The sequence below is a fragment of the Mastigoproctus giganteus genome, chromosome 7, assembly GCF_048544385.1.
Source record: "Mastigoproctus giganteus isolate SK-2022 chromosome 7, ASM4854438v1, whole genome shotgun sequence".
In the NCBI taxonomy this organism is placed as follows: Eukaryota; Metazoa; Arthropoda; class Arachnida; order Uropygi; family Thelyphonidae; genus Mastigoproctus; species Mastigoproctus giganteus.
In genome coordinates this window covers 203,585,727-203,608,585 of record NC_143581.1, presented here as the reverse complement: position 1 = coordinate 203,608,585, position 22,859 = coordinate 203,585,727, and the positions used below count along the sequence as shown (strand labels likewise).

General features: G+C 38.6%; 1 protein-coding gene across 4 annotated transcripts in view; it reads left to right on the top strand.

The window, feature by feature from the left end:
• Positions 1-1,992: 1,992 nt before the first annotated feature.
• Positions 1,993-22,859, top strand: part of LOC150083600 (putative inorganic phosphate cotransporter) — a 148,675-nt gene continuing 127,808 nt past the window's right edge. For 2 of the 4 annotated variants that reach the window (XM_090378079.1, XM_090378078.1), the window contains exon 1: positions 1,993-2,670. In XM_090378079.1, coding sequence (XP_090234205.1) covers positions 2,577-2,670 — 94 coding nt within the window. In that variant the 5' untranslated portion in view covers positions 1,993-2,576. Of the gene's footprint in view, positions 2,671-3,515; positions 3,852-22,859 lie in introns of those variants that run through there. The other 2 variants (XM_090378081.1, XM_090378080.1) reach the window with 2 other exon arrangements.

Sequence of the window (22,859 nt, the reverse complement as noted above, 5' to 3'; positions counted from 1 at the left end):
TATACGGAGCAATATGGCCTTCGTTTCCGATGCTCCTAAAACCCTATTGCAACAACAATTAATTAATTAAATCTGTTAAGAAGGCTTAATTCAAGTGGTTGATCTCTACTCAAGGAAGTCAGTGGTTTGTATCCGATTAACCCCAAACCACTGCATAGCTGGTCGAATCTCGTGTTAAAAACATGTAACTTGGAGCTCTGACAAATGATGTATATAGTTCTGTTCTGTGATGAGTCACGTTTTAGCCTACAAACAGATTCGTGACGTTATTTCATTTGGAGACAACGAGGAATGTTCTACCCTCCACCGTTAGAGAAAGGGAAACTTACGGCGGAGGTGGCGTTCTTACGTGGGATATCACTGTTCATGTTTTTGATAGGGGTTCCGTTACTGCGCAGAGGTACCGAGAACAGATCCTTGAAACCTATGTTGCACTTTTTAGAGGTGCGATTGGCACAGACATTTTTCATGAACGACAACGCTACTGCACCCAGAGTTCAATTGTTGTAAGAATATCTTGAAACTGAAGATATCCAGTGGCCGGCCTGTTTAGTCGTTGGACGGGATCATATGCCGTACTGATGTCATGTGACCATATATTTGAGCATCGTTTGTATCGAAAATATGTAATCTGTAATTTCTGTATTCTGATCTTAAATGTCTCTTATACCCGTCCGAAGTTTCTCGCTGTTTCCTTATTTTCGTTTTCCTGTGGTACAGCACCACACTAAATTTTTCCCGGCATAATCGCAAACTGCATGCGTCACATCACGTTTTCTGCATGTTCTGTTAGTATTATAGAGCAGTATAGTGAGGTATTATTATGATTTAGTATTATTATTATTAGCCATATGATGCAAGGAAGCCTGATGATTTTGCTGCACCAGCCAAAAATAAAAATTCTGAGTCACCCAGAGAGAGAGGGAGAGAAAGTCAAAAGTAGAAGAGAATCACCAAGAAAGAGAAGAATGATGACATCCAGCTCAGGACCCTTGGTGCGCTAAGCCCATACTCGCCAGATGTGCGCCTCTGTGTTTATTAAATTTATCGAAATTGTTGAAGCAATCGAAATTATTAAAAAGGCAACTTATGACCAGTATCTGCGTTTCTATCCAATTCGAGCATTATTTTTTAAAATTGAAATGGCAATGTATTAGTTATATTGATGCCACCAAATTGAAGCAACCAAGAATAATAATTTTACCTTGATTATAATTATCTTGATTTAATTTGATTATAATTTTATGGAAGTGATTCCCCCCCCCCCCCCAAATATATGCGTGTACAAGAGACAGAGATTGGCATCTTACGATGGGCATTTTCAGGACATCATTTTTTGAACATTAAAACTCACAATATCTGACAATCACAAGTTATTAAATTGTATTTACTAACTTGTGATTGTCAGATATTGTGAGAAGCTTATTCTGTGACGCGCACGAATCGCATTGATCCCAGAATAATAAGATAGTAATAATATCTTACTACTCTGTGGCATAAATGTTCTTCGTTAGAGTTATACAGACCACTAGTCTCCAAAGTTGGTGCGCGCATCCGCGAAATGATCCATGGGGGGTGTGCGAGATAATCCGCAATAAATCAATATTTATAAATTATGAAAACTTTAGTTTTTCGAAACGTAATAGAAAATAAAATATAAATAAATGTTTTTTTAATACATAAAATGTGGCTTTGTTTCATCATGCCATCGATCATGCACGTTCAAGTACTGTACATGCATTTTGTACTTGAACTTCAATTTAATTTTGTTTTGTATTTTTTATTTGTAATCTTTTAAAATTATATGTGATTTTAGATATAATGCCTTCCATGTAAATGATTTATAAATAAAAATATTAAACTTATATATTTTTTATTTATTTATTTATTTTTTTTTTTTTTTTTTTTATTCTGTGGTGCGCGCTAGTCTTTAGTAAAATAAGGGTGCGCGACCAAAACGTTTCGAGACCACTGGTGCAGACTTCGGCTTTGATCACCGTAGAAACTGGCAATACAGGAGATAACAATCGATAAATCATTATCAATTATGCAACACCCGCGGGCGCAGTAAGATGCATGTTATTTCGGTGTCGAACGAGGGTACTGTGAAAGCTCTTCCTGAGCTTCAGATGTTAAATCAGTAATAATTTTATGGCAATCCTTCATCGAATAAGAATTCTTTGTAACTCATGAAGAAAGTATATTACAGGTATCAGCTGCAGCGATTGTTGTTAAATCATGGCCATATTAGACTCCACTTTGGACTTCATTTTCCAGCTGTTTGATATGAAGATTCTAAAATAATCCAAATAATTTTTAAATTATTTAGGATTGCTGTCCACTTCAATTAATTTTAGCAAAATAACAGGATCTACAGAACATGTATGCTTATCTCCATAAATGGATCATTATATTATCAGTTCATGGAAATATCACGTTTTTTTCTGAAAGTTGATAATAGGTGATTGAATGGAATCTGTATCTGAGTGGCTGATTACATTAGACTAACAGACTGCTGTAGTTACTGACTAAATTAGTGATTTCACTTATTTTTTGAAACTTTTCTGTTGAGCGTAATGAAACCACCTTTTCCTGGAGCTTTAAGCACGCGACACGAAGAGAATAGGGATACGGAAAACCTTTTAAGCGGCCCAAAGAGATTTATAAATGGTAATATGAATAAAATAATTAGAATAAAAGATTGATCAAGTTAAGAACACAAAAAAGTGATATCTTGTTATATACATGTTGGTTAAGGTTACTATTTTTTTTTTTTTTTTTTTATATAGCTTTAGAACATGGTGCGCACTCCGACTATCGGCGAGAAGGTAGGTTAATGTTTACAAGCGGATATTCCTTCCGATTGATCGTTGCGAGAGTTTTTATCCCCCCCTCCCCTCTGTGAAAACGAGTTCCCGATTTTAAAACAGCGGCGAGGATGATAAACACCCTAAGACTAACCTTACCGGGCTAGGCATGTCAGTCACGATCAATCGGAAGGGGTAGCATTTACTCAACTGAATAATTAACAACAACCAAAGTGAACAGAGTAACTCTATTGGTGCCCCGCCTAGCATGCACGTAGAGCTTAGCTATACGAATTATTATTAGCTATATGGTGAAGGAAGCCTGAGACTTATGCTGTACCAGCCAAAAAAAAAAAAAAAAAAAAAAATCCCCAGTTACCCTGGGAGAGAGAAGTAGAAGGGAATCACCAAGAAAGAAAAAAATTATGATATCCAGCTCAGGACCCTGGGTGTGCCAAGCCCATACTCACCAGATGCGAGTACCTGGAGTTAAATTTTGGTTAATCCAGTGGCGCATAGCAACCATGTAACCTCAGGGGCTCACATCTGGTGAGTATGGGCTTGGCACACCCAGGGTCCTGAGCTGGATATTATCATTCTTTTCCTTGGTGATTTCATTCTACTTCTTTCTCTCTCTCTTAGGGTAAATTAGAATTTTTTTTTTTTTGTTTTGGCTGGTGCAGGAAAAGCCTCAGGCTTCCTTGCACCATATGGCTAACGATAATAATAATAATGTAGGCAGCCAAGGCAATTGCCTCTGGGCCTGGCATCTTTGGCTGTCTCCTGTTTTTGCAATTTTCATTAATTAAGTAGGGGCTTGAAAAAGGGTAGCTACACTAGTGGGTTAATGTAAACATTAACCTATCTTCTTGCAGATAGTCTGGAGTGCACTCCTTGTTCTAAAGCCCATTTTATTCTCCTCTGGGGAAAAAATTGTTTCACATCTGGTGAGTATGGGCTTGGCTCACACAGGGTAGTGAGCTGGATATCATCATTCTTCTCTTCCTTGGTGATTCCCTTCTACTTCTGACTCAATCTCTCAGGGTAACTCAGAAAGAAATTTTTTTTTTTTTTTTTTTTTTTGGCTGGTGCAGCATAAGCCTCAGGCTTCCTTGCACCATATGACTAATAATAATAATTTGGAAAAATAAAGATATACTGTAATCCTAGGGACAGAATTATAAAAATAAATTATTAATGAAATTATGAATTTATTTAATTAATAATTAAATATGTGAAATTGTAGTTATAATGTTAATTAATATTTTAATTATGATATTAAGTGAATCCAGAAATCCATACCTGCCATATAAAAGCAATAGACTTTTTTATTACTGTACATAATTGATTTAGAAAATAAAAATCAGAGTTATATTTTGAAAATAAATAATAAATTCAGTATTTTGAGTTTTTTTTTCTTCTTCTTCTTCTTCATTTAGCACTATGGCTGAAGCAGCCACATTTCCCATACATCAGTTGTGCTCTGATGGTCACACTAAATGTGGCTGTAGTAGTAAGTGAATATGTCATCACTGGCCATTTTTAGAGAGCTTTTGCAGTGATGTGCAGAATATTAAATTGAAGAGAGTAGTCTCAAGTGTATAAAGATTTTGATTTCTTTTGAATTCCTTTCCAGACACTCATTCTAAAAGTTGGAATGTTCAAGAGACAATTCCAGGTACTCACTCTGGCTCACTCATCTGTAAACTGGGGATATTCAGTAATTTTAATGCAGGTATTAAGGATAAGCAAAGTGAGGTTTATTTTATTGCTTCAAGGTAACAAACATTCATTAGTGCTGAATTTGAAAGTGTTTGGAATTTTGCCTGGAATGGTAGGAGGGAGTTCACGAGAAGTGGCTTGTTAGTTCAGGTTTGGAGCGATTGTACAAGACTCATGGAGTATAGAAGAGACTATTTTTATATAAGGTGTGTAGAAGAGAGGGATTTTCATTGTTGAAAAGAACAGAAAGTGTACAAGAAGGTTAGGGTTGAATTTGAAAGTGTCTGCAATTCTGCCCAGACACGATAGGAGGGAGTATATGATGAGAGCCCTGTCGATCAATTCAGCCGTGGAAAGATTGTGCAAGGCTCAAGGGGTAGATTTTTTTCAGCCTGGTCTGTGCTTGTTAACAGGAGAGACTGCTTCTACAGGGATGGGATACACTTAAATAGAAAGGGTGCAAGAATGTTTGCTGATGCTATCGAGGCAGTGTTAGGTGGGTCGGAAAACTGCTAGATTGGGGGGATACAAGGACTAATAGATTAACAGTAGCCACTGGCAGAGGTGGAAGTGATTCTTGTACTGCTTCTATTGGAATGAGCAGCAACCTGGAAAATAAGATGCAGGATATTTCAGAGACTGCTGGGAATCATTGGGGTACAAGTAAACACATGGGTTGTGTTAGGGGAGCTAAGAAAAAGAACAGGTGCATGTATACTTGCATGTACACCAATGCTAGAAGTTCGGTAAATAAATTTGATGGATTTGAGGTATTGCTCAAAGCATCAAAGGCGGATATTGTTGGGATATCAGAGACGTGGTGTCACACAGTTATAAGGAATGTAGAACTGGAATTTGGGGAGTACAATGTCTACAGAAAGGATAGACAGGATAGGAAGGGTGGAGGGGTTATGCTATTAGTTAAAAAACACATAAAATCCAAGGAAGTGAAGCCAGTCGACATCGCTGCAGATAAATCTGCAGATAAATGAACCACTAGGTGGCAGTGATCACAGTGTGCTGAAGTGGGATTTACTCAAAGAGGTAACTACCATTAGGGGTAAAGGGAAGGGTTATTGCTTCCGTAAAGGTGACTACGATTGACTGAGACAGTATTTAAATTCTATACAGTGGGACCAACTGATGATGTTACCAACAGCAAATTCAAAATGGGAAGCATTCAAAGAACTTATCTTGCAAGCTACTAGGCTTTACATACCAACTAAGAGGCGTCTCCGTAGCCAGGTGGGAAGGAGCAGCAGTGCGTAGCACACGCTTCATGATTAGACCGGGGTTCGAGCCCGTCACCACCAAATACGGAGGATGCGGAAAGGTCAAGGGAATGACCACCGCATATTCCCATAGCAATATGGCCTTAGTTGCTAATGCTCCTAAAAACCAAACAAACATACCAACTAAGAAATACTGTTGAAAGTTTAGGCCAAAATGGATGTCAGATGAACTAATGATGCATATGGCAGAGAAGAAAAATGCATGGGATACTTACAAATTAACACATGACACAGAGGCCTATGATAGATACAAGTTGATATGCAACCAAGTTACAAAGGAGGTTAGGCAGGCGAAGGAAGATTATGAGAAATCCTTGGCAAGGGATGCAAAGAAAAACAGCAAAGAGTTCTTTACTTATGTAAACTCTAGAAGGAAGGGGATGAATCAGATTGGTACACTTGATATTGATGGGTCAACTGTTGATGATCCTGCTCAGGTAGCTAACAAACTAAATGAATATTTTGCATCGACATTCACACATGAGGAGTTATTCAGCGAGGGGAATGCCAGAGGTGTATTCAACTCTAGCAGTAAGCTACAGAATCTTGATATAACTGGGAGTAAAGTGGAGGAGAAACTGTTGAAGATAAACACAAGAAAGGCACCCGGGGTGGATGGGATCTATCCAGTTATATTAAAGGAGGCAGCAAAGGAAGTAAGCAAACCCTTAGCCATAATTATTAGAGCTTCCTTGGACTCAGGGGAGGTACCCATAGACTGGAAATGTGCAAATGTGACCCCAATTCACAAAGGAGGATCAAAGGCTGACACAAGTAATTATAGACCTGTGAGCTTAACTTCTGTTCCAGGAAAATTAATGGAGGCACTGGTTAAAGAAGCACTGCAGGATCATTTAGACAAGACTTCAGTTATAGCTCGGACACAGCATGGTTTTGTTAAGGGGAAGTCTTGCCTGACCAATTTGATTGGATACTATGATGCAGTCACAAAAGAACTGGATGCAGGGAACAGCTTTGATATTATATACTTGGATCTTAGAAAGGCTTTTGATACTGTTGCACATGGAAGACTGCTACACAAATTGGAGCAGTTTGACATTGGAGGCAAATTGCTGCTATGGATAAAGGGGTGGTTGAGGGGGAGAAGACAGAGAGTGGTAATCAATGGACACTGCTCATCGTGGACTAATGTTATTAGTGGAGTCCCTCAGGGCTCAGTATTGGGTCCGTTATTGTTTTCTGTATTTATAAATGATATTGATGACGGTATATCAAGCTTAATGTCCAGGTTTGCAGACGATACAAAGGTTGGCAGGGTTGTCAAGGACACTACTGACACGATGCTGCTGCAACAGGATCTGGAAAGGTTCAGCAGATGGGCTGAGAGGTGGCAAATGAAGTTTAACATTGACAAATGTAAAGTACTATACATGGGAAACAGCAACCCCAGAACAATGTATCAACTCTGTGGTACTACACTGACATTGGTAGAGAATGAAAGGGACTTGGGGGTGGTTTTGCAGGCAGATATGAAGTTTTCTGAGCAGTGCAGACTGGTGCAAGAGTAGCTCATGGAGTATTGTCAATGATATACAGGAATTTTTCTAGCAGGGATAAGGAGGTGATTATTCCCTTGTATAAGGCAATGGTCAGGCCACACCTAGAGTACTGTATACCGGTCTGGAGGCCTCATTTCAAGAAGGATGTAGAGCTGCTGGAACGAGTACAGAGAAGGGCAACAAGATTAGTGAATGGAACAAAGGGGTGCTCTTACGAAGAAAGGCTTAAGTTTTGCAAATTACAGTGTCTGGAGACTAGGCACCAGCGAGGTGATCTGATAGAGGTGTATAAAGCCTTGAATGGTTTGAGCATGCTCAATGCTAATGGGATTCTTCCTCTAGCTCAGAATAATCACCTGAGAGGGCATAAATTCAAATTGAGGAAAGACAGATGTAGGATAGACGTGCGGAAACTTGCCTTTAGCCAGCGGGTGGTTGGTTGGTGGAACAGACTTCCATCCCTTGTCGTGGAGGTTGATAGCCTAAATAAGTTTAAGGCTCAGCTGGACAGGTATTTTGAACGAACAGAGGGGTGAAGTGGAAGTGGGTTTTTTTTTTTTTTTTGGCTGATGCTGTATAAGCTTGCTTTCTTGCATCAAATGCCTCTACTAATGCTAATGCTAATGCTGGACAGTGCAGTGTCGAGTCAGTTTGGTGTGACATTGGGAGATCAAAATTGAGAGTAGGAGTGTGCTATAGGCCTAATGACTCTCATAGAGTAGGCCAGTAAATCAGAGAGTCTTATAATGGGGGATTTTAATTTCTCAGATATTGACTGGAATTTGTGGGTTGGTCACACATTAGCAAGGCTCTTGTGGATTTATTGGATGATTGTTTTCTACATCAGCATGTTCGGGAGGCAACTAGAGGGAGTAATATTCTTGATTTGATTATCAGTAGTGATTCTTCATGCGTTAAAAATCTGCAGATAAAGGAACCACTAGGTGGCAGTGATCACAGTGTGCTAAAGTGGGATTTACTCAAAGAGGTAACTACCATCAGGGGTAAGGGGAAGGGTTATTGCTTTCATAAAGGCGACTAGGATGGTCTGAGACAGTATTTAAATTCTATACAGTGGGACCAACTGATGATGTTACCAACAGCAAATTCAAAATGGGAAGCATTTAGGGAACTTGTCTTGGAAGCTACTAGGCTTTACATACCAACTAAGAAGTATTGTTAAAGGTTTAGGCCTAAATGAATGTCAGATGAACTAATGAGACACATGGCAGAGAAGAAAAATGCATGGGATACTTACAAATTAACACATGACACAGAGGCCTATGATAGATACAAGTTGATATGCAACCAAGTTACAAAGGAGGTTAGGCAGGCGAAGGAAGATTACGAGAAATCCTTGTCAAGGGATGCAAAGAAAAACAGCAAAGAGTTCTTTACTTATGTAAACTCTAGAAGGAAGGGGATGAAATCAGATTGGTCCACTTGATATTGATGGGTCAACTGTTGATGATCCTGCTCAGGTAGCTAACAAACTATATGAATATTTTGCATCGACATTCACACATGAGGAGTTATTCAGCGAGGGGAATGCCAGAGGTGTATTCAACTCTAGCAGTAAGCTACAGAATCTTGAAATAACTGGGAGTAAAGTGGAGGAGAAACTGTTGAAGATAAACACAAGAAAGGCACCCGGGGTGGATGGGATCTATCCAGTTATATTAAAGGAGGCAGCAAAGGAAGTAAGCAAACCCTTAGCCATAATTATGAGAGCTTCCTTGGACTCAGGGGAGGTACCCATAGACTGGAGATGTGCAAATGTGACCCCAATTCACAAAGGAGGATCAAAGGCTGACACAAGTAATTATAGACCTGTGAGTTTAACTTCTTGTCCAGGAAAATTAATGGAGGCACTGGTTAAAGAAGCACTGCAGGATCATCTAGACAAGACTTCAGTTATAGCTTGGACACAGCATGGTTTTGTTAAGGGGAAGTCTTGCCTGACCAATTTGATTGGATACTATGATGCAGTCACAAAAGAACTGGATGCAGGGAATAACTTTGATATTATATACTTGGATCTTAGAAAGGCTTTTGATACTGTTGCACATGGAAGACCGCTGCACAAATTGGAGCAGTGTGGCATTGGAGGCAAATTGCTGCTATGGATAAAGGGGTGGTTGAGTGGGAGAAGACAGAGAGTGGTAATCAATGGACACTGCTAATCGTGGACTAATGTTATTAGTGGAGTCCCTCAGGGTTCAGTGTTGAGTCCATTATTGTTTTCTGTATTTATAAATAATATTGATGATGGTATATCAAGCTTAATGTCCAAGTTTGCAGACGATACAAAGGTTGGCAGGGTTGTTAAGGACACTACTGACGCTATGCTGCTGCAACAGGGTGTGGAAAGGTTGAGCAGATGGGCTGAGAGGTGGCAAATGAAGTTTAACATTGACAAATGTAAAGTACTATACATGGGAAACAGCAACCCCAGAACAATGTATCAACTCTGTGGTACTACACTGACATTGGTAGAGAATGAAAGGGACTTGGGGGTGGTTTTGCAGGCAGATATGAAGTTTTCTGAGCAGTGCAGACTGGCTGCAAGAGTAGCTCATGGAGTATTGTCAATGATATACAGGAATTTTTCTAGCAGGGATAAGGAGGTGATTATTCCCTTGTATAAGGCAATGGTCAGGCCACACCTAGAGTACTGTATACCGGTCTGGAGGCCTCATTTCAAGAAGGATGTAGAGCTGCTGGAACGAGTACAGAGAAGGGCAACAAGATTAGTGAATGGAACAAAGGGGTGCTCTTACGAAGAAAGGCTTAAGTTTTGCAAATTACAGTGTCTGGAGACTAGGCACCAGCGAGGTGATCTGATAGAGGTGTATAAAGCCTTGAATGGTTTGAGCATGCTCAATGCTAATGGGATTCTTCCTCTAGCTCAGAATAATCACCTGAGAGGGCATAAATTCAAATTGAGGAAAGACAGATGTAGGATAGACGTGCGGAAACTTGCCTTTAGCCAGCGGGTGGTTGGTTGGTGGAACAGACTTCCATCCCTTGTCGTGGAGGTTGATAGCCTAAATAAGTTTAAGGCTCAGCTGGACAGGTATTTTGAACGAACAGAGGGGTGAAGTGGAAGTGGGTTTTTTTTTTTTTTTTTGGCTGATGCTGTATAAGCTTGCTTTCTTGCATCAAATGCCTCTACTAATGCTAATGCTAATGCTGGACAGTGCAGTGTCGAGTCAGTTTGGTGTGACATTGGGAGATCAAAATTGAGAGTAGGAGTGTGCTATAGGCCTAATGACTCTCATAGAGTAGGCCAGTAAATCAGAGAGTCTTATAATGGGGGATTTTAATTTCTCAGATATTGACTGGAATTTGTGGGTTGGTCACACATTAGCAAGGCTCTTGTGGATTTATTGGATGATTGTTTTCTACATCAGCATGTTCGGGAGGCAACTAGAGGGAGTAATATTCTTGATTTGATTATCAGTAGTGATTCTTCATGCGTTAAAAATCTGCAGATAAAGGAACCACTAGGTGGCAGTGATCACAGTGTGCTAAAGTGGGATTTACTCAAAGAGGTAACTACCATCAGGGGTAAGGGGAAGGGTTATTGCTTTCATAAAGGCGACTAGGATGGTCTGAGACAGTATTTAAATTCTATACAGTGGGACCAACTGATGATGTTACCAACAGCAAATTCAAAATGGGAAGCATTTAGGGAACTTGTCTTGGAAGCTACTAGGCTTTACATACCAACTAAGAAATATTGTTAAAGGTTTAGGCCTAAATGAATGTCAGATGAACTAATGAGACACATGGCAGAGAAGAAAAATGCATGGGATACTTACAAATTAACACATGACACAGAGGCCTATGATAGATACAAGTTGATATGCAACCAAGTTACAAAGGAGGTTAGGCAGGCGAAGGAAGATTACGAGAAATCCTTGGCAAGGGATGCAAAGAAAAACAGCAAAGAGTTCTTTACTTATGTAAACTCTAGAAGGAAGGGGATGAAATCAGATTGGTCCACTTGATATTGATGGGTCAACTGTTGATGATCCTGCTCAGGTAGCTAACAAACTATATGAATATTTTGCATCGACATTCACACATGAGGAGTTATTCAGCGAGGGGAATGCCAGAGGTGTATTCAACTCTAGCAGTAAGCTACAGAATCTTGAAATAACTGGGAGTAAAGTGGAGGAGAAACTGTTGAAGATAAACACAAGAAAGGCACCCGGGGTGGATGGGATCTATCCAGTTATATTAAAGGAGGCAGCAAAGGAAGTAAGCAAACCCTTAGCCATAATTATGAGAGCTTCCTTGGACTCAGGGGAGGTACCCATAGACTGGAGATGTGCAAATGTGACCCCAATTCACAAAGGAGGATCAAAGGCTGACACAAGTAATTATAGACCTGTGAGTTTAACTTCTTGTCCAGGAAAATTAATGGAGGCACTGGTTAAAGAAGCACTGCAGGATCATCTAGACAAGACTTCAGTTATAGCTTGGACACAGCATGGTTTTGTTAAGGGGAAGTCTTGCCTGACCAATTTGATTGGATACTATGATGCAGTCACAAAAGAACTGGATGCAGGGAATAACTTTGATATTATATACTTGGATCTTAGAAAGGCTTTTGATACTGTTGCACATGGAAGACCGCTGCACAAATTGGAGCAGTGTGGCATTGGAGGCAAATTGCTGCTATGGATAAAGGGGTGGTTGAGTGGGAGAAGACAGAGAGTGGTAATCAATGGACACTGCTAATCGTGGACTAATGTTATTAGTGGAGTCCCTCAGGGTTCAGTGTTGAGTCCATTATTGTTTTCTGTATTTATAAATAATATTGATGATGGTATATCAAGCTTAATGTCCAAGTTTGCAGACGATACAAAGGTTGGCAGGGTTGTTAAGGACACTACTGACGCTATGCTGCTGCAACAGGGTGTGGAAAGGTTGAGCAGATGGGCTGAGAGGTGGCAAATGAAGTTTAACATTGACAAATGTAAAGTACTATACATGGGAAACAGCAACCCCAGAACAATGTATCAACTCTGTGGTACTACACTGACATTGGTAGAGAATGAAAGGGACTTGGGGGTGGTTTTGCAGGCAGATATGAAGTTTTCTGAGCAGTGCAGACGGGCTGCAAGAGTAGCTCATGGAGTATTGTCAATGATATACAGGAATTTTTCTAGCAGGGATAAGGAGGTGATTATTCCCTTGTATAAGGCAATGGTCAGGCCACACCTAGAGTACTGTATACCGGTCTGGAGGCCTCATTTCAAGAAGGATGTAGAGCTGCTGGAACGAGTACAGAGAAGGGCAACAAGATTAGTGAATGGAACAAAGGGGTGCTCTTACGAAGAAAGGCTTAAGTTTTGCAAATTACAGTGTCTGGAGACTAGGCACCAGCGAGGTGATCTGATAGAGGTGTATAAAGCCTTGAATGGTTTGAGCATGCTCAATGCTAATGGGATTCTTCCTCTAGCTCAGAATAATCACCTGAGAGGGCATAAATTCAAATTGAGGAAAGACAGATGTAGGATAGACGTGCGGAAACTTGCCTTTAGCCAGCGGGTGGTTGGTTGGTGGAACAGACTTCCATCCCTTGTCGTGGAGGTTGATAGCCTAAATAAGTTTAAGGCTCAGCTGGACAGGTATTTTGAACGAACAGAGGGGTGAAGTGGAAGTGGGTTTTTTTTTTTTTTTTTGGCTGATGCTGTATAAGCTTGCTTTTTTGCATCAAATGCCTCTACTAATGCTAATGCTAATGCTGGACAGTGCAGTGTCGAGTCAGTTTGGTGTGACATTGGGAGATCAAAATTGAGAGTAGGAGTGTGCTATAGGCCTAATGACTCTCATAGAGTAGGCCAGTAAATCAGAGAGTCTTATAATGGGGGATTTTAATTTCTCAGATATTGACTGGAATTTGTGGGTTGGTCACACATTAGCAAGGCTCTTGTGGATTTATTGGATGATTGTTTTCTACATCAGCATGTTCGGGAGGCAACTAGAGGGAGTAATATTCTTGATTTGATTATCAGTAGTGATTCTTCATGCGTTAAAAATCTGCAGATAAAGGAACCACTAGGTGGCAGTGATCACAGTGTGCTAAAGTGGGATTTACTCAAAGAGGTAACTACCATCAGGGGTAAGGGGAAGGGTTATTGCTTTCATAAAGGCGACTAGGATGGTCTGAGACAGTATTTAAATTCTATACAGTGGGACCAACTGATGATGTTACCAACAGCAAATTCAAAATGGGAAGCATTTAGGGAACTTGTCTTGGAAGCTACTAGGCTTTACATACCAACTAAGAAATATTGTTAAAGGTTTAGGCCTAAATGAATGTCAGATGAACTAATGAGACACATGGCAGAGAAGAAAAATGCATGGGATACTTACAAATTAACACATGACACAGAGGCCTATGATAGATACAAGTTGATATGCAACCAAGTTACAAAGGAGGTTAGGCAGGCGAAGGAAGATTACGAGAAATCCTTGGCAAGGGATGCAAAGAAAAACAGCAAAGAGTTCTTTACTTATGTAAACTCTAGAAGGAAGGGGATGAAATCAGATTGGTCCACTTGATATTGATGGGTCAACTGTTGATGATCCTGCTCAGGTAGCTAACAAACTATATGAATATTTTGCATCGACATTCACACATGAGGAGTTATTCAGCGAGGGGAATGCCAGAGGTGTATTCAACTCTAGCAGTAAGCTACAGAATCTTGAAATAACTGGGAGTAAAGTGGAGGAGAAACTGTTGAAGATAAACACAAGAAAGGCACCCGGGGTGGATGGGATCTATCCAGTTATATTAAAGGAGGCAGCAAAGGAAGTAAGCAAACCCTTAGCCATAATTATGAGAGCTTCCTTGGACTCAGGGGAGGTACCCATAGACTGGAGATGTGCAAATGTGACCCCAATTCACAAAGGAGGATCAAAGGCTGACACAAGTAATTATAGACCTGTGAGTTTAACTTCTTGTCCAGGAAAATTAATGGAGGCACTGGTTAAAGAAGCACTGCAGGATCATCTAGACAAGACTTCAGTTATAGCTTGGACACAGCATGGTTTTGTTAAGGGGAAGTCTTGCCTGACCAATTTGATTGGATACTATGATGCAGTCACAAAAGAACTGGATGCAGGGAATAACTTTGATATTATATACTTGGATCTTAGAAAGGCTTTTGATACTGTTGCACATGGAAGACCGCTGCACAAATTGGAGCAGTGTGGCATTGGAGGCAAATTGCTGCTATGGATAAAGGGGTGGTTGAGTGGGAGAAGACAGAGAGTGGTAATCAATGGACACTGCTAATCGTGGACTAATGTTATTAGTGGAGTCCCTCAGGGTTCAGTGTTGAGTCCATTATTGTTTTCTGTATTTATAAATAATATTGATGATGGTATATCAAGCTTAATGTCCAAGTTTGCAGACGATACAAAGGTTGGCAGGGTTGTTAAGGACACTACTGACGCTATGCTGCTGCAACAGGGTGTGGAAAGGTTGAGCAGATGGGCTGAGAGGTGGCAAATGAAGTTTAACATTGACAAATGTAAAGTACTACACATGGGAAACAGCAACCCCAGAGCAACGTATCAACTCTGTGGTACTACAATGACAGTGGTAGAGAATGAAAGGGACCTGGGGGTGGTTCTGCAGGCAAATATGAAGTTCTCTGAGCAGTGCAGACGGGCTGCAAGAGTAGCTCATGGTGTCTTGTCAATGATATACAGGAATTTTTCTAGCAGGGATAAGGAGGTGATTATTCTCTTGTATAAGGCAATGGTCAGGCCACACCTTGAGTACTGTATACAGGTCTGGAGGCCTCATTTCAAGAAGGATGTGGAGCTGCTGGAACGAGTACAGAGAAGGGCAACAAGGTTAGTGAATGGAACAAAGGGTTGCTCTTACGAAGAAAGGCTTAAGTTTTGCAAATTACAGTGTCTGGAGACTAGGCACCAGCGAGGTGATCTGGTAGAGGTGTATAAAGCATTGAATGGTTTGAGCATGCTCAATCCTGATGGGATTCTTCCTCTTGCTCAGAATAATCACCTGAGAGGACATAAATTCAAATTGAGGAAAGACAGATGTAGGATAGATGTGTGGAAATTTGTCTTTAGTCAGCAGGTAGTTGGTTGTTGGAACAGACTTCCATCCTTTGTTGTGGAAGTTGATAGCCTAAATAAATTTAAGTCTCAGCTGGACAGGTATTTCGAACGAACGGAGGGGTGAAGTGGAAGTTTTTCTTTTTTTTTTGGCTGATGCTGCATAAGCTTGCTTCCTTGCATCATATGCCTCTACTAATGCTAAAGAATATTTGTTGAAGAGAGCACTGAGGATATATGGGCTAACAATAAGGCAACCAAAAGCAGAGATGGAATTGATTCTTGCATTGCTTCTGTTTGGATGTGCAGTAACCATGTGCTGTGTCAGAATTATTAAGAGCACCAAAAAGCAGATATGTACTTGCTTATATACAATGCTCCCAGTATTACTAAATTTAATGTACAATAGAAATTCATAAATGTGGCATCCTTGGAACCCAGGACATGCTGAATTTTTGAAAATTCTGTTTTTTTGAAGGCGACACACACAGCCTAAGTATTGAGAGGTAAATCACTGTTTTTTTTTATTAGATAATACAGTAGCTCCAATCCCTGTAATCTCAGCAGAACAATACTTTGTTAGCATTAAGCCAAAATGTTAACTGGGACTACTTGATTGGTTTAGTGGATACTGTACTTACCTAAGAAATAAAGGTGCGGTTCAAGTGCTGTCTCCTGTATAGGTCTTGCAATCAACCAGTATATCTTACAAACCTGAGGGGGCATAGAGTCAGACTAAGGAAAGACAGTTGTAGAAAGATGTGCGGAAGTTTGCCTTTAGCCAGCGGATAGTTGATTGCTGGAACAAATTTCCATCTGTTGTTGTGGAAGTTGATAGCTTAAATAAATTCAAGGCAGAATTAGACAAATATTTGGAATGAATGGATCAGTGAAATGGGAAGGGGTTTTTTTTTTTTTTTTTTTTTTTGGCTGGTGCTGTATAAGCTTGCTTTCTTGCATCACGTGCCTCTACTAATGCTGATTTTAATATGAGGTATAAATGGTGTGATGTGACTTCAGCAATCGAATCACCTTAAAAACTAAATATATACTACCACATGTATTTAGGTTTTAAGTACCATACTCTGATATGGTCCTGAATGTCTCACAAAACAAATGATGGTTGTACATGCCAACCATGTCAACTGGTTATAATGTTTAAGAATCTATGTGCTTTTTAACCTAAAGCATACTCCCCTTTCTCCTGCATTGTCTGTCCTTTCTGTACCCATTCTATACGCAGCATATTCAAATTCTGTATCCCCAATATCAGAATGGTACAGTGTTTTTGATATTTCTATTATGTTACTAGTTGATGATTTAACTAATAATTCAAGTACAGCAGAACCTCAAAAATCCAGAAATTACTGACTGTACAAGGGCATAGGGGAAAATAGGCTAATTGGATTTGATAAAAGCACCACATACGCCAGATTTATGAATTATGTTCCTTTAATAATAACTTCCAAACAACAATTTCTTTCTGTTTTACATGTTTCCTAGACTACGTATTTACAACTATGTATTTTTCTCTGTATTTACAACATAAAAAATCATTTGTTTTGTGAGACATTCAGGACATAGCACTGGAAAAACAAAATTGAGAGTATTAATATTATTAGTGGAAAATGATGCAAGAAAGCATGCTTAGAGAGCATCAGCCAAAAAAAAAAAAAAAACCTACCCTCCTCACTCGTACATCCCCTTCAAGAATTTGTCTAGTTCTTCCTTGAATTTATTCAAACTGTCCACTTCCATAACATGAGATGGAAGTATGTTCCAACAATCAGCCGCCCGCCGACTGAAGGCAAACTTCCGCACATCTATCCTGCAACCATCATGAGGAGACATAAATTCATTTGAATTTATGTTCCGTCATATGTGTAGTCTCAGTAACAGAAAGAATGCCATAAACATTGAGCTTACAAGTCCTTAAATTCAATGACTTCCATTCAAGTCCTTAAACACCTCAATTAGATCTTGCAAGTGCTTAGTCTCCAGGTGCTGTCGTTTGCAGAACTGATGCCTTTCTTGGTAAGAGCACCCTTTTGTTCCCTTCACCAATTTTACTTCCCTGCTCTGTGCCCATTCCAGCAGATCTAAATCTTTCTCAAAATGAGGCCTCCAGACCTGTATACAGTACTCAAGATGCAGCCTAACCATGGCCTTGTACAAAGGGATAATCACCTCTTTATCTCTGCTAGCAAAGTTCCTGTATGTCATTGACAAAACTCCATTAGCTGTCCTGCAATTTGTCTGCTAGAACAATTCATGGGAGTAGGAGTATATTATAGTAGTATATATATTAGTAGGAGTATCTTATAGGAGTATATAGCAATATATAGGCAAATAGAGTGAGCCAGTATATTAGAATATCTTATCATGAAGATTTTAATTTTCTAGATATTGGTTTGAACTTACAGGTTAGTCGCTTGCTTGGTAGCAGAACATTTTTGGATTTGCTGGATGACTGCTTTCTCCATCAGCATGTTAGAGATGCTACACAAGAAAATGATATGATTGGTTTATTAGTAGTGGTTATGTATTAAGAATTACTAAATAGCAGTGGTCATAATGTTAAATGATTATTAAATGACAATTAAATGATTATAAATTGTTAGGAGGCACAAAATGCTATGGTATTTGAATTAGTTTACAATCAAGTTACTGAGGGAAGGGGATTGTGTTGAGGTAGATTTTGAGAAGTCTTTCACTAAGAGCACAAAGAAAAGTAGCAAATAATTTATAATTTGCTTTGCTTAACAGTAGAAGGCAAGTACTTTATTGTTTTGTTTAATATGAATGGCAAAAGTATTAATGATCTTGTATAGGCTGCTGATAAACTGGATAAATATTTTAAATACAGTATGTGTGAAAAAGTTTTTAGATATGGTTATACCAGAAGGCTATCTGATATTGGCCATAAGTTATCATGAAATCATAACTGAAAGGAATCTAGAAGAGAAATAATTGCAACTAAAAGTGAATAAAACACTGGGAACGAAGGAATCTATTCACTTATAAAAAAAAAAAAAAGGCAGCAAATGGAGATCAGCAAACGTATAGCTATAATAATCAGTGCATCCTTGGATTCAGGGATGACCCTACAGACTGGAGAGTTGCAAATGTCTCTGCTATTCACAAAAGGGAAATTGAAAGGCTGAAGTGAGTAATTAGAAAGTTTGAGTTCTATGTCAGTGAAATAATGGGGACAATAATTAAAGAATAATGCAAGATCATCTTGATAGGAATGGAGCTATAAGGAAATTATAGCATGGATTTAGTAATAGTTGATTATGCATGACTGATCTGTACAGCTACTATATGGTAATCACAGAGAACTGTGATTACCATATGTGAAATTAGGTCTCGCGGGAGAAAAATGAAAAAAATTGCGGCAATTTTTCTCAAGAAAATGTTTTCACAATGAACGATTTTGACATATCATTTTTAATTTATAAACTTCATTTTGGACATTTAAAAATGTATCTAATAAAAAAAAACAACAAAAATAATTGAGTTAAATTTTTATTTATACTATAATCCTAAAAATTATTCAATTTTATCACTTGATTTTACTTCATTAAGAATGACTAAACCTTGATTTTTTTAAAAAAATTGGAATTCCGAACAATTCATTCCGAAATTTTGTTTTATCATCAACTCAACTTCCAAATTTTTTAGAATCAACCTATTTCTATCTTTACGCCAAGTACTCGTCATTAGACTAAAAATCCTTTCAGATGTTGCATTTGCATGCGGAATAGAGAAAATGTATTCGATAATTTTTAAAAATTGTGGAGAAGAATTTAAAAAAAAAAACAAACCCATCTTTGATCACACGGTAATTGCCTTTCAATATACTTTTTATTTTCCATGAATCTTTTTAAGAAGATATATTCTTCAAACAGCAAATCTTGATCTACTTCTATTTTAAATGCATTAGTGATTTCTACGATTTCAAGAAATTCTGGTATGCTATGCAAAGATAAGTTAGAGAGAATTTTATATTTGTATTCATTGAAATTAAACCATTTTTCTATATATTTTATAGCCGTATCAAATAAATTATTTGCTTCCATTTTAAACCGTTTTGAAGCATCTAGGTTATCACAATTTTGGATAATTTCATGAACATTTGCTCTATAATAACATTCATTCTTGTGCTCAATCAAGGACTGCCTTACATTATTCGTAATTGAATATACTTCAACAATCATAACATTACTTACTACCTTGGAGTTTTTTTAGCGCTGGTTGAAATATTGAACATACATTCTTTACAGATTTTACATATGCCTCATGAAGCTCATGTTCAAAAAAATGTCTCAATATAGGTGCTATGTTATTCTTGCTCATAAAATATGATTTAATAGGCGCAAAATTGGTCAATAGTCACTCAGTAGCCGGTAAAAGAGTCAGCCACCTTGTTGCCAAAATTAATATTGGCGTTATCTGCTCCATATGCAGTAATGTTTTTGGGAGATAATTCATTAAATGTAAGCTGTTGGATGAGAGCATTTGACATAGTTTCAGTATCTTCTGCTTCTAACCAAATGTGAATGATATCAAACCAGTTTTTACACCATGGTTTTGGTCTAAATATCTCACAACCAAAGGAAAAGTTTTTACGTTTCCTTTATTAGAAGCGTCCATGCTTATAGAAAAGGGCTTATTATTCTCTAGTTGTTTCAATATGTAATTTTTTGAGTGCTTTCCAAGAATTTTTGTAATAATGGCAGAAACTTTTGTTTTCCCACAAGAATATTTTGCTGCAATTCCAGAGTCAGGAAACATTTTTTTAAAAATTGAGCTAGCACAACCAGCTGAGACATAACTATGAGATTGCATAACAGAATGGTAACAAAACGATACTTCTGCAAATGCGACATCTTCATGAGCCTTGCTTTGCTTTGGTATAAAAAACTTAGAAATTTTTGATGTAGTTGCTATTACTTGAACATTTGCAATGTGGTTTTTAGATTGCAGATGTCTACTTATGTTGTTTTCACCACCGTGACTAATTGTGAAAATGAAATTGTTGCATGTAGAGCATTTTGCACAATGATTGTCTCTACTGTGATTAATCCAACTATACTTTTTTTCCCAATCTGCATTATAGCGAACCAACCATCTTCTTTTCTTTTCCGGAATTTTCAAACTACTTTCACCATTTGACATTTTGAAGGCTAGAATAAATTGATATTTTAAATACAACCCGTTCATTTTAATTTTTAATTTAATAAATCAAATTCAAACAAAAATTAAATGAAATTTACCTTATATAGGTAACAATTCCTACGGCAGCTGAACTGATTAGACAGATGTCAAAATAATTTTTATTCTTTTTATAATGAAAGATAAACACACACCCGAGATACACCTAGCTTAGACCACCAGGCGCACCAGACAGCACTGACATCGCTGATCACATTATTTACGCAGACATTTACGTTTAAAAATCCCCGAGCGGCTCGAGGGGATTCCCGGACATCTAACGCGTCCCGTGAGCATTAGCGTGCAACTCACCCGCCAATGTCTGAAATTCATACATGTTAGAAAAGAAATACATTTCATAACAGCATCCATCACTTTTTATGGCATTATTTTATTATTTTACAATCAAAATCTGTTAATTTTTTATCTGCGGGACATTTAAATGTTTATGCGGGGCACGGGACAAATCACTTTTGTAGAGGACTGTCCTGCGCATTGCGGGACGTCTGGCATCCCTGCTACTACTACCAAGCGTGAGCTGTCAACTCTGGTCACATGCCCATTCCTCCTTTCCTGTGAACTGAGTGGATAACTATGTATTCTTTTTCTGTTTTCTTTTTACTACATATACACCGGTGTTCAAAGAAAGTGCATCACCTTAGAATTTCACATTTCTAACCCTTTTTTGTGATGGTATGTTGCATTGATGACTAGCATCACAAATAGAAATATAAACAAAAGATATTTATTAAAAGTTAAGGCAAAACTAAGTAATATTTGACAGGTGCTCTCAAAATATTCCAAAATGAGCATTTGCAACCTTTATACAACAGTTTTGGTAAACATGACAATTATGGCTGAAACGTTATCAGAAGTCCTCAATTTGCTTCAGTTTATCATTTTTAATATAAAACAAAATGAAAAGTTCATCAGGTGTAAACTAATATTTCGTTGAACCGCCTCTGGCCCTGATGATAGTAGCACACTGTTGGGGCATTGGCAAGATCAATTTCTGAAAATAATCAACTGATAGTTCATGGTTCCAAACACCAATTTTGGCTTCCTGAAGTTCACGAAGGATCTTGGTTTCTTTCTGGCAACTGCAGATTCCACACGATGCTAACAGTTCTCTATAGGATTCAGATCCATGCTATTTCCTGGCCAGCTAACAGTTGTAATGGACCATTCTTCCAAACATTTTTTCACCTGTAACAAATGTAAACACATTACTGTCGAACCTCTAATGCAGAAATGAAGCTAAAGTAACTACAGAAGTGCCTGCTTACACTTTTCGCCCAATGACAAGGAGCAGAGTCGTTTTGAAATATGCAGTTACTTGGCAGGTTGAAATGGTCTCTAATGGTTGGCAGCAGTTTGCCTTCCAATATAGCCAAGTATCCATTGGCATTTACGGAACCATTTATAAACTGCAGGTGATACGAAATGCACCCCCATATTATTTGGCTGGTAGGGAATTTCACTGTAGACACCATACAGTCTGGATGGTATTCTTCACCATGTCTATGGCGAATCGTTTGTCTCCCATCAGAGCCATGCAGGTTGAATTTCTTCTCATCCGAGAAAATAACTGACTTCCACTGCTCAGGGGGTTCATTTGACATGCTCCTTACACCAAATTAATCGGGCCTTTTTCATTTTTTGTGTGAGGAGGGGCTTCTTAGGACGACGAACTACAAGTCCATTTTTGAAGAGGCATCTTCTGACTGTTACTGCACTTGCCACCACCCTTGTATGTTCTTCCCATTCTCTTTTCAGCACAGATGAAGAAGCGTTATGGTTTTTAAGGCATAAGTGCTTCAAAATGCAGTCCTGTTTTGGTGTAGAGACTCATTTGCATCTGCTTGCTTTTTTTCCTATCAGCAGAACCACTATTCTTGAGTTTGGAAAGAAATCTACTCACTATTGATTGATTGCAAGACGCTATAAGCAATATGACGGGAAGAACATCCTTCCTTACGTAAAGCAACAAAAGCACTCTTTCTTCGTGGGGCCAACTGCACGTATCTTGCTATCCTGATGCAAGCAAGGAATGATTGCAACTCTTGCAAAGCATGCTTATATAGCTGTTATAGCTGTTAAACTGATGCAATCTGTAAGAAATATTGCCATACACTTATGTTATTTGGACGACAATTACAATTTTGAAGCGTTATGCACTTTCTTTGAATACCAAT